Source organism: Egretta garzetta, unplaced genomic scaffold, assembly GCF_000687185.1.
Source record: "Egretta garzetta isolate BGI_Z169 unplaced genomic scaffold, ASM68718v1 scaffold769, whole genome shotgun sequence".
Classification (NCBI taxonomy): Eukaryota; Metazoa; Chordata; class Aves; order Pelecaniformes; family Ardeidae; genus Egretta; species Egretta garzetta.
Window position 1 is genome coordinate 209,960 of NW_009260831.1, and position 12,032 is coordinate 221,991.

The window sequence follows — 12,032 nt, forward strand, 5'->3', positions numbered from 1 at the left end:
GTAACAACATCCACTTCACACAACCATCTTCCATACTAGCTTTTCCATGGTTTTGCTCTTGTTAAGGAAGTACTGTCCACAAACAGCTGACCAAGCATTAGGAATTTTACAGATTTCTGTAGCTTTCAGACCAATGCAATAACATCCTTTTTTTTTTTTCCCCCCCTCTCGTTGCAGCCATCACATAATACTGTTTCCCCCTCCAAAGACAGAGCCAGAAGAATTGAAGAAGCATAGAAGATTTGATGATCCTGATTACAAGGATGAAAATTCACATCTCTGGAAAAGACAGAGTTCTCTTCCTGAAGATAAACATGTACTAGTGCCACCCCATGATCATAATTAAACCCAGATCCCTGTTCCCTTCATCCCCCAGATGAGATCCTACACAGAGAAAGTTGGCCTCTCTTACTTCTGCATATCCAGGGTGACTCTCCACTTCCAAGGATGGAGGGTTGATTTGGCACAGCTCTCAAAGAACCAAAATAGGAAGAAATGTTTTTAAAGTTTCATGGTAACTAACAGTCTTGCTAATCTTATTAGGTTAAATAAATTGAATGCATGCACACACACCCCCAGCAAAGTCAAATATATTCCACCGTTGCTAAGGGCTTCTGAGAAGGAAAACTAAAAACTGCTGTTTATTTTCAGCAACAGATCCCACAATAGGCTTGTGCGTAAGTTCTAGATTCTCTAGAATGGAGAATGTACAATCAAAGAAGAAATTAGAAAGTTGTTTATCAAATCAAAAAACCAATATCCTGTTGTCTGGATGAAAATTTGATATTTCCCAGTACTCAAGACAAAAATCGAACTTGAGAAGCAAATTGTCTTCTGCCTTAACCTACCCTTTGGAAGTTTTCATCGTTATTTGTACATGCAAAGAGAAAAGCTAGAATGCAAAGTTTTATTATTTGAGGACTAAAATCTAAAACTCTTATGAGAAGTATATAAATACTTATTCGATCATGTATTTTTATTAAAAAAACCCATATATACCACACGATTAAGAATACACCAACAGGAAAAAAAGTCTTATATAAGTCTCTTGTATAACCAGTCTGCATTTCTGGACAGCGGACACACCGGTATATTAACAAAGATTTCATACTGAAAAACCACAGTTTCTTTTTTTCCCTTCCTGAGGACTAGCTCCAGTCCTGAAAGAAGCTGAATACAGTTCAATTGCCTAGTGTTGGCTGCAACCTTCAGGAGCAGACTCCAATTCCTTTGCCTGTTAAATACCTGCTGCTAAGCAAAGTCATGCATTGATTTTGAATTTCTGTACCTAAAAATACCAAACACTCAAATCTTCGAGTTCCATGCCTCTTCCACCTCCAACTTCTTGTACACATCCATACTTACATTTTGTAACTCACTGTTAAAAATAAGAATTTTGACTGGCAGTAATTGAAAGAAAAATACGTACAAAAAAAAGACAATGGAGATTCGCATCTAATCTTCATCCAAAAGGAGACCAAAAACTTCCACCTAATGATCAGCATTAAGCCAACAGCTTAATGGCTTAATTAAGACTACAATTTAAATAATCCCCCTTCTCTATTTCATATCTTACTGATCAATTGTTCTATGTGTAAAACCTTGTATCCAGCCTGACTTAGACCAGATTCTGCACTGAAACACCAGATTTCATACCGCCTTCTCTTAAACTGAAGAGATGTCTACTGTCAGATATATCATTCTTTCAAAACTTGCAAACCCTGATCACTCCTGTTAATTTTCTCATTGACGAATAAATTGAGATTCTTTAGGCCTTTTGTTTCTACATGTAATTATAACACCACCACCATCTCCCTTTTGGCAGGCGTCAACATACACACTCCTTTAGCAATTGCAGATGTGCACATTTGTCACATTTTATGATGTATTCTGAAACAACGCCCAGTCACTTTTAACATCTATTTTCCTGTTTTTCATTAATGTTTTCAATTTTGAGAAATCAACTACTTTGTAATTCCCAACAGTCATTTTTTATTTTGGGGTATCCGCACCTTCTATTCAGCTAGTACATGCTTAAAAACTGGATCATGATCACTTGTTCCTAGGCAACCATCGATTTCTTCTAAAAATTTCCGTAAAAGACGACCAGAGAAGCATTAAAACAATCACATGTACTTTCCAGAAAAAATAAGGTTTATCTCCAAAGAAACAGTTTTTTCAAGGAAAAAAAACTAAAAAGGTCTTCAGTTTTATTGTATTTCAGATTGTTAAAAACATCCTCTACTAAGCAAGTGAGGCAAAAAATTTGACTGACCTTTAATTACAGAAACTTTACTTTTAGCGTTTGGCTCCATATGGTTAGAGAAAGGCAAACAGATGTCGAGAAGAATGTGTACTTTTCTATTAAAATGAAATAGTTTAAAATATTTTTGGCATTAAAAAATTGTATAAAATCTGGATTTGTTCACTTCTTGTCCACTATTCTTTGTTTGCTTTTTCTGTAAAAATCAGAAAAAAGGAGACAAAGTATGGATTCATCTAAATAAGATTAAACGAGATTCTCATTATCATAGCTACTAAGGACTACACAGCTGTAGTATCAGAGTGATCTGGTCCATTCTGCATAAAAACAAAATTAAACCCCAACCAGAACAAGTGTCTAAGTAGCAGAATTGGGTAAATATTCTTGAATAAAACAAACCAAAAAGGGCCCGGGATAAGGGAGAAGCAATCGGGAGGCCACATTGTACATCTTAGACTTCTACAGAAGAGCAGATACTGGAGAAGGGGATAAACCACATCATATCAATCCCAGCCTCAGATTTGCAGAGTAAATCCCAAATGCAGTACTTGATTGTTTATTCACGCAGAAAGGTCTAGTTTGTTAATTTAAGTCCTGTTGACACTCAGGTGTTGATTAATAGTCTGTTAATAACTTCAGGCTAAGACAGATTTATATGTACTTACCATATGTTCCATGCAAATACTGATTTCTCCATCACTGTAAAAAGCTCCATAAAAGCCCACTATGTATGGAGAGTTGCACTCGTGTAGAACTTGCAGCTCACGGATGATCTGGTTTCGAATAGCCGGCTTGATCTCTAGATGAATTAACTGTAAAATAATCCACTCTAAGTATCGTCTTAGTGACAAAGTGCCATTCAGAAGGAACAAGTTGTTCAGAGAGGTTTTTCAATACCTAGCTGGGTAAGGCCCTGAGCAGCCTGCTCTGAGCTTGTAGCTGACTCTCTGGTTTGAGCAGGAGGTTGGACTGCATGGCCTCCTGAGGCCCCTTCCAACCAGAATTATTCTATGACCTAAATGTAAAATAATCCATCTTTATTTTCTTAGTGGCAAAGGGAAAAGAAAACACTACAATACAGCATAAGAAAGTTGAAAGATCAGCAGCCATTAAAAGGTGGGATTTCCATCTCTTCTTTTCACTAAATACTTCTCTATCGGAAACTTTTTGTTCCAGCACATTTTCTTTACTTACCTGTTTTTTTTATGGATAGTTCAGAAACTAAAGCTCTTTATATTGAGGAGCCACAAACAAATGTCTAAAGGAAATGTGTCAAAGCTGTACTGACTCAGAAGCACCTGCTGAAAAATATCTGCACAGGTGTTTGTAAAGCATTAGTGGAAGGAATGAGCTGAACCTCAAATTAAAAAATTCCCCAAACTGAATCTAAATCTAAAGGGGAGATTACATAAACAGTCTAGTGGAACAAGTATTTTATCTCATACAAGAAGTGTATTTCTTTTGTAAAAGGGAACATTAAGAGACATTATGAATGTCAAATTTTAGTCAATATATGAAAGAAAAACTGCAGTTCAGTAAACACCTCAGTTGCATTGAATATTAACGAATGGGCCAAAATTTCCTGTTAAACCCACAGTAGGTTAAAAAAAAAAAAAATCAATTAAATTGATTTAGTTCAAGAAAGCCTCAGTGATTTGTTTATTTCACAGTTCTCACACCTCAGAGGCAGACATTTTTCTTTGCTTCTCTCCAAACCTTCAGTGTACTGAGCATAGTTTGTTCTTAAAGTCAGTACATGCACATTTTCCTTTAATTTTGCTGAAGATGACAGCGTACTCTTCTTAAAAAAAAAAGAAATACCTGAAGTCTTTCAACTTCTCAATTTAAAAAAAAAAAAGGAAGTTTTCAGTCTCTTGTAACAATGCGATCTGGGATTTGAACGTGACCTGTGTTTTATCCTTCTCAAAGCCTAGGCTATGTTTCCCACAAACCACAGTAGCCTGCCTGCCACCTCACCCGCTGCAGTACAACGGCATATGTCCCAACATGCTGCCTCGTAACAAGTGCCACCTGTGCAAGGAACTCTGCTGCTGGAAGGGGCACGAGGTACCCAAACAGGAAAAAAAAAATAAAAATCAGGCAGTATCAAAGATGCATTTCCTTTACTGTGTTTGGTTCCCAAGGATATGGAGAGGAAGTGAAAGCTCCTCACATAAACAAAATGAGAACTAAAACATCAAGCTATTTCTGTTCAAAAAAAGTAAATCTCAGTTTTCTTACAAACTAGGTCACTACTGCTATTGGTTGTAAAGCATAAAGCTGAGTCATTAAAAATACTCTCGCCAGAAGGACAAATACTTTTTTTTTTTTTTTGCACAGAAGCCACTTGCACCCCACGATGAAACTATAAAACAGGAGATGTCACTGCACTCCAATGTATCATTCTCAGGTTTTTTTGAGTTCTCATTTTTTCCAGCATCATCCAGAGGCCCTTTCTGTTCTGCAGCTGTGAAGGAAGATCTACAGGTGATCTTTTCCATTCCTCTAAACTTATGGCCCAGAATACAGGATATTGTCACTTTTCCCTAATTTATACCTTTCAGTAACTTCTTTTAGGCCTCCAACTCATTAGTGAGTCTACCATATTTTCTTTGAAAGATACATACCAAGCTGAAAATTGTATTTGTCAAAATAAAGAAAAAAGAAAGGAGGGGAATTAATGCCTATCCTTTCATTACATGGGACACTACTTCTGAAAAAATGGGAAGTTTAGGATAAGCAAGTGCAACCTTTCCTATTTTTTGAGACACATCAACTTCTCTGAAAGTTGGCGTCAAATAGTCTTTTTTTGTGTGTCAACACCACTTATTTCTCTAAATAAAGTCACTGTATTGCATCAGAGACAATAAAAATCATCCCTAAGTTCCTATTTTTGAGGCACTCACTTTTCTTGCCATTATGAGACCAGAAGGCTTGTGAGATACTTTGAAGACCACACCGCCATTTCCTGCTCCCAGCTCACTGATCTTCTCAAAGTCATCATCCTTCAGCTCTCCAACTTTTTGTTTCTGGGTAAGGAAAGCTTCAAGGCGCTTTCGTTGCTGTTCATCCAACTCTAATTCTTCCAGCTTCTTCTGAAGCGCTTCCAAATTTGTCCTGTACAACAGAGAAAGAACAGATGATTACTAAGCTGTTTGAGCTTACCCCAGCAGTGTTGCAAGAGGAAGAGCAACAGAGCACTGAGGTCGGAGATTAAATCCACTACATTTTGCACCTATATACATTATCTAGAAAGACCCAACTTGTACAGTCAGACCCATGAGACACACATATTATTGGAACTCTGATTTAAGTAAACAGCATTTTATGCCAGATAAAACAATGATAAACACAAACAGATGATACCCAGCTTCCCCATCTTTGAGGTTCTGTCCAAATTCATGCACATTAAGTTTCACTACCTATAGGAGTGGCTTAATGACTCAGCAGCTCTGAGCAGAGATCTCATGAATCACAGCACATCACTCCACACTATTTTTAGTTTCGCATTTTCAAGGGTTGTGTTGTAATCTCCTACTGAGTTTGTCTACTGTTTTATCTACTGATTTTCACATAACTACATAACTAATAATCCATTCAGAAGCTTCTTATTTAGATATCAGTAAAAAGTTATCAAGCACAACCAACAAACATGCATCAAAAACATGGCCACTGGAGAGACAGAGTTTTTTGTGGGTTTTTTTGTTTTTGTATTTTTTTGTTAGTTTAACTGGGGAAAAGAAACAGTCCAAAGGTTTTGAGCTGACTTTTTCTTTTGGTTAAGGGCACATCGACTAGAAACCTAGGTTCAATGTCATTAAGCAATACAGAATAGAAATACGTAACTTTTTAATTTAACAGTAGTTAAATTTGGGACAGGCAGAAGTTCAGTTTCCCAGGAAGATCTTTTTTAATTACTTCAGATCCTATGAAAATGCTTCATTCCAGTAGTAGGACAGCGTAACGTAAAAGCTCATGTAAAATGTCCTGCTTCCAACTGCAACAGTAAGCTGCTGCAAGAGTAAATATTTCACAGCAAATATCTGGTTTGCTTAGCCAAATTTAATGCAATGTTCCCAGGGAATACAGTGTTGCTAGGATGAAAACCTTGAGGGACAGAATCTACTTCTTCAGAGCCAAAACTACTTCCCATTAACAATCTACTTCACCAATATTCAGGAAAACTATTTCTATTCATCACTTTATAAAATGTCCACTTTCAAAGCATGCTGTACAAAGAGGCATTCTCCAAATGCCCAGTAAGGTGCTGGTCAGCTGAGAAGATAAAAGGTTGGTTCTCCAAGAAGCAATGAGAAATAAACCCCAGACTCAACGGGAAGACGGAATTCTAGGATGAAAACCTCGATTCATTCATTAGAGAGCCTGCATTTCCAGGCAGGGTAACACTCTTGGTTTGACTGTATCCAAGGTTTAATCAAGGCAAATAAAAATAATATAAATTTTCACAGCTCTTCCTTACTACACAATCACTCTGAAAGCTGAAGCAATGACGTGCTCCTACTTCATTTATCAGTTAGAGAGAAACGTTAGGCAGGATGCAATTGCTAAGCTAACTTAGCAAGTGATAATGCTTAGAAGAGCTAAATAGAAGAAACAGAATGAGACCTTTGCTGGAAAGGTGAGTTCTGTTCCGTCTGCTATTTTGACATTTTAACAGTTTGAGCATAAAATTACCACGCAACACTTGTGAGCAAGTTTCACAAAACACTCACCCCGAGCAAGAAAAATTTGGCAATGCTGCTCAAAACCAGAACCGTCTTACATAGTAAATTTTGATGTACTTCTACTGTAGTTATACTACTGTCTCTCTACCTTAGTAAAAATAATTTCATTCTGGTACAGATACTTCATTTTCAGGCTACCCTACAAAGAGAAACATCCGCTTATTTCTGTCCTCATGCCATGCTTTATACCAGTATAATCATACAACAAATATCCTAGAGCATCCACAATGAGACATTTCCCTGTGTAGATAAACATGACTTACAGGAACATTTAAGTTAATCTTACAGACTCTGTTTTAGAAATGAACCATTAAGAAAGAGACACATTTTTTAAATCTAACTTCTAAAATGCAAAACAGAAAGCATATTAATCACTGGATTATTTTTTTTCTCTTCAAACATGCCCAGTAAAGCAAACAAATCCCAGCCTGAAGTCAAAGTAATTGTGTCTTTTGTGGAACACAGCTGAACTAGCTCTTCTTATGCTACGAATGCAAGATAAAAATTGGAGCAAAGTTAATCACCCCTTACTTTCCTACAATAAGCTCCAGAAAATGAATGCAACAAGTCATCTTTATTTATAAGTTTTGAGAAGGAACTTGCTGTCATTTTAGGGATTACCGAAGAAGGTAGGTCTGCTCATTTTGAAAAATAAAGAAACTAGAGACACAGAAACAGGATGCAAAAAGGCCTTTTTTGCTCCGTTTTGGAGAAAACAACTATTCAGGTTTTCTCTCAAGCAGAAGGGGTTTTCTGAGTTTGTAGACAACAGAGATGCTTGAGCACATGACTTGGAGCAGACAAAGTGCTAGTGTGATGAAACAAAACGCGCGATCATGCTGATGCTTTAGTAACAAAAAAAATTTGCTAGGAGAGCATTTATCACATCTATGTTAGTCTAAGCCTGTATAAAGCTTTTTTTTTTTTAGAACACTGCTCATTTCAATCTCGATAAACTTGGCAATCACTTAAAATATAGGCATTTCCTTGCCTGAAGGTATAAATTGTTGTTGGGGTCCTTGCTCAAACACTACTCAGAAGATTTCAGTGGCTCTCCTAGATGGAAAAGTATTGGTCCCATGAATCTCAGCACATCAGGTTTCTCCATCTAGAAGATGGCCACCAGCAAAATCACCAGAATGTTCTAAGCTCTAACGGTAAAACCTTCATTACTTACAGTGACATGCAAGACAATCACAGCAATTAAGTTCTCAGGTTTCACTTGAATTTTTCAGGACTAATTCTCTAACTGTAAAGTAAATTAAGCTGAAGACTTTTTGTTAAAGATACTAAGCCAATAAATGCATTGTCAGAATTACTATTCAGAATGTACAAGTAACATCTCCAGTTTTATGATAATTGAATGACAGACATCAGGTCAGAATTGATTTTTTTCTTTCTGGTCCTTTTCTTGAAGCACTAAATATTAATCAATTTCAAATGTAAATAGATAAATTTTAAAAAGTATTTGTGTCATCAAAATTGGTGGTGGTAATCTATTCTCAGTATTTCTAGGAGGCAGGACTTCAGTATTTTCAGTTTTGAACTGAAACTACTGTAGGAATACTATCCCAACTGGTAACTATGACTGTTACCTGGATCCTCACCATATAAAAACATCACAGCCAAGCTGCAGTGCAAAGCACATACAGAAACAGGTGGATAAATAAGTCACTGCATATGAAGTTTTACAAATGAAACTAAACCAACACATTCAAAATACAGAAGAGAGAATGCTTAAGTCAGTTCACCGCTAGGACACCATGAAAGTGTTAAGGAAGCTTTAGTAGCTAAAAGTAGCAGCATGCTAGTGTGCTAATGTCTGCCTCCAGAAGGAGCACTAGTAGTTACTTAATCTTATATAAAACTTTTATTCAGAGACAAAGATTCCTATTAAAATTCATCACCACTACCTGCTGCAGTCTTGGAGTTGTTTTTTCACTGTCGAAGTGCTATGCCTTTGCCAGAGTTCCATCAAAGCAGGAAATCATCAAATCACCTCAGTGCTTCACTGTTCCAAGCACTACTCTCAAGCAATAGGTTATCATCTAATTTATTGCTATCAGTTTTAAAGCAAAGCACATACACGTGATCATCTGAATGAAGCTGCAGGGAGGTCAGTGCTGTTTTCTCCATTCGTTAAAGAAACAGTGTAATTTCACAGAAGACTATCAATAAATATATTCTTAATCAGCTAGCAGAAATGGATAAATATGCTGTACACCTAGCAGACAATACCACTATAGAAAGTGTAGCATCTTACCTGCTGGACTTCAGATACAATTATTACAAGATATCTCTCTTCCAGACTAAATGGAAAGTTAAAAAAATACACGCCCAGGGTACCGGGTGCTCTAGAGGGGGAATTATCTCCACCCATACTCGATCAAGTAGGATCCTTCCTATTAAGTCAACATTACTCCTTCCTTTTTTGTACTCAAGGAAGTATGCTGACAGTGCAGTGTCCTCCTAGTCACACGGCACTGCTGTAACCTCAAAAGTTTATGAAGAATGCAGAACAGAACTTAATCAAGAGCGTGGTCTCCTACCAAATATGCAGAACCACACTTCACCTCCTCACAAAACAATGACCCTCTGATGTACACAAAGAAACTTCACCTCTATTACTGCCCATTTACACTCTGCAAAATCCCCATCTTAGAGGCCGTAAGACAACTGCAATCTGACATCCTGGGGGAACCCACATCCACCTCTTCTGCAGCCAGTTTGTGGAATATCAGAGAGGTGAGAAAGGTTTTCGGAGGAGAATCACAGCATGAAATACTGGGAGCTTTTCAGACCCAATGCCACCTCACCCATATGGAAGCTCATCTAAGACCTTCAGAATTGTCTCGCCTATCCCAATATCTCAGCTCCTGACAGCGGCCAAGAGTGGATGCTTTGGACAAAAAAAAAAATAATACTGGCTGGCAGTAACAACAAAATAAATTAAGTGCACAGCAACACCTCTAGTTACTGCTAGACTAAATGTTCTGTTCTCTGCTTCCCAGAGACACACATGGTCTTACCCACAAACTCCTGAATGGACAAGATATGTCGCAAATAGCGTCACTTCACCAGGCTACCAGGGCACTTTGAGCCTATCATACCATTCCCTTAAGGTTTGGTTGTAAGGTTTTTTTCAGACTAACTTTCTTTTTAAAACATCAAAACCCCCATGACTTACAGCCACTGTAAACATGTGCATATCACACACAGGTGAGTGCTGTAGGTACTTATCAGTGAGTTAGGGGATACTGAGCAAACCTGCATTGCCTACGCGCAGGTTGGGCAGAGAGGAATAACAGATTCTGCAGGGTGCTCTCACCCTATACACAAAGATGGGCAGAAGGCAAGAAGAGACTTCTCAGTTCATGTTTTGGGGGCAGTCACCCCAGCACTGAAGAAAGCACTCCTGGAAGAGATGCATTAACATTTTAGAGCATACTGGTTCAAAGAGAGCAAGCAATGAGAAGAGAAATGCTGCCTTTAGTCTGCCAGTACATAATGTCATAACAAAACCAGAAAACAAATCCTTATTCTTAATTCATACTAATAACACTCCAATTTCTTGAGAATTTTTTTTTAATTCACATTAGTGGTAAGTTAATCATACACTCAACCCTAAAGGCTACATTAAAGCTATACTCAAACCTGAAGTCTACTTTAGAGAGAGAAGGAAAAAAAAATGCAGTAGAGGGAAAAAAAAAAAGTCTGACAGTCTTTTACAGTAATTTGTCAAATAGTTGTTCAAAGTTATTACTATCAGTTTTGCAAGCTGAACAATTAGTATGAGTGAAAGCCTAAAGAAGTACATTCACTTCCAGATCTACTGTCACATGAGGATACAGGCTTGGGGGTTGTTTTCCAGAACAGTGACAGTAATGCTTTCCCCAAGCCTACACAACTGTCAAGTTAGAAGAAGAAAGTAGGCAGTTCACTACATAATTTCCATGAACAACCTCAATCAGGGAAGTGAAATAAAAGTATTAGGAACATGAAGACATTCTGCAGTTTTGAAAGGACAGACTACTACTTTGCATGACTGTGCCAAACCTGGGCAGTAAGACAAATTTTTATTTAGCTTTTCCTTTAACAAAGAACAGTTCACAGCATAATATGGAAGATAAAAGTAATTACAATAGTCTCATAGCTTACTGCACAGGTGTGTCTGTCTGGGCTAACTCCAGTGCAGACTCATAAAACTTGCAGTTAAAACAACTCCTCAAAAGATCCAAACTCACTCTAAGTTCAAAGGAGTCTTGTTTTGGAAAAAATACACTATTTTTCAATTCCTGCTTATTTTCAGTTCTTGCAACATGTTAGAGGTCCTTCATAAATTACCCTTACCTCTAGGCGGGATATATGATTGCCCAAAAGAGCTCCTCATTTCTAGCATGAATTTTAACATCTGGAAATATCGTTCCACTTTCATGATGCAACAGACATGGTAGGGCATATTTTGAGGTTTAATACTGCCAGAAAAAAATTACTAAATAAGAATAAGAGGCAGACAACTTGATTAAAATCTGTTTCTTAGTAAAAGGTATGTAAAACAAAACTATTAGAAAAGTATCGTTCTGTCCAAATAAGTATCTTGCTAGACTAATTCAGTGTAAGAGTTCTCTTTTTTTTCCTAACGCTGAAAGGCATGTGTTTTAAAGAAGAAAATATGCAATGCAACTTCAAATCTCTGGTTGAGTCTCCACCAGTGGGACAGCCTAACTTCAAGAACTCCTTACAGGCTGAGCTGTTGGGTAGAAATCCTTGCTTTAAACTTCCTCCCTCTTTTGCTTTACCTAACCACCATCTCATTAAACATTTTAGACTATTTTTTCTTAAATAAGCTGAAGCACACCAAACAACACGGTTGAATTGAAGACAGAGTTCACCAAAGAAAGTCAAGCCACAAATGCAAGCAGTGGGACAAAGGGACAGATATCAGATTTAGGCCCTGGGTGCCTCTTCCTACCCAATTCCTTTGCAGCTGTTCCCAGACACCACTCTGGAGTTACAGCCCTTTA

The 12,032-nt window shown here is 37.5% G+C and overlaps 1 protein-coding gene across 1 annotated transcript in view; it reads right to left on the reverse strand.

Annotated features, from left to right (window-relative positions):
- Positions 1-9,388, reverse strand: part of MAP2K1 (mitogen-activated protein kinase kinase 1) — a 26,504-nt gene extending 17,116 nt beyond the window's left edge. The window contains exons 1-4 of the mRNA XM_035902335.1: positions 9,272-9,388; positions 5,630-5,685; positions 5,170-5,380; positions 2,929-3,075 (exon numbers count right to left, since the gene is read on the reverse strand). Of these exons, the coding sequence (XP_035758228.1) occupies positions 2,929-3,075; positions 5,170-5,380; positions 5,630-5,685; positions 9,272-9,388 (531 nt within the window). The remainder of the gene's footprint in view (positions 1-2,928; positions 3,076-5,169; positions 5,381-5,629; positions 5,686-9,271) is intronic.
- Positions 9,389-12,032: the final 2,644 nt, after the last annotated feature.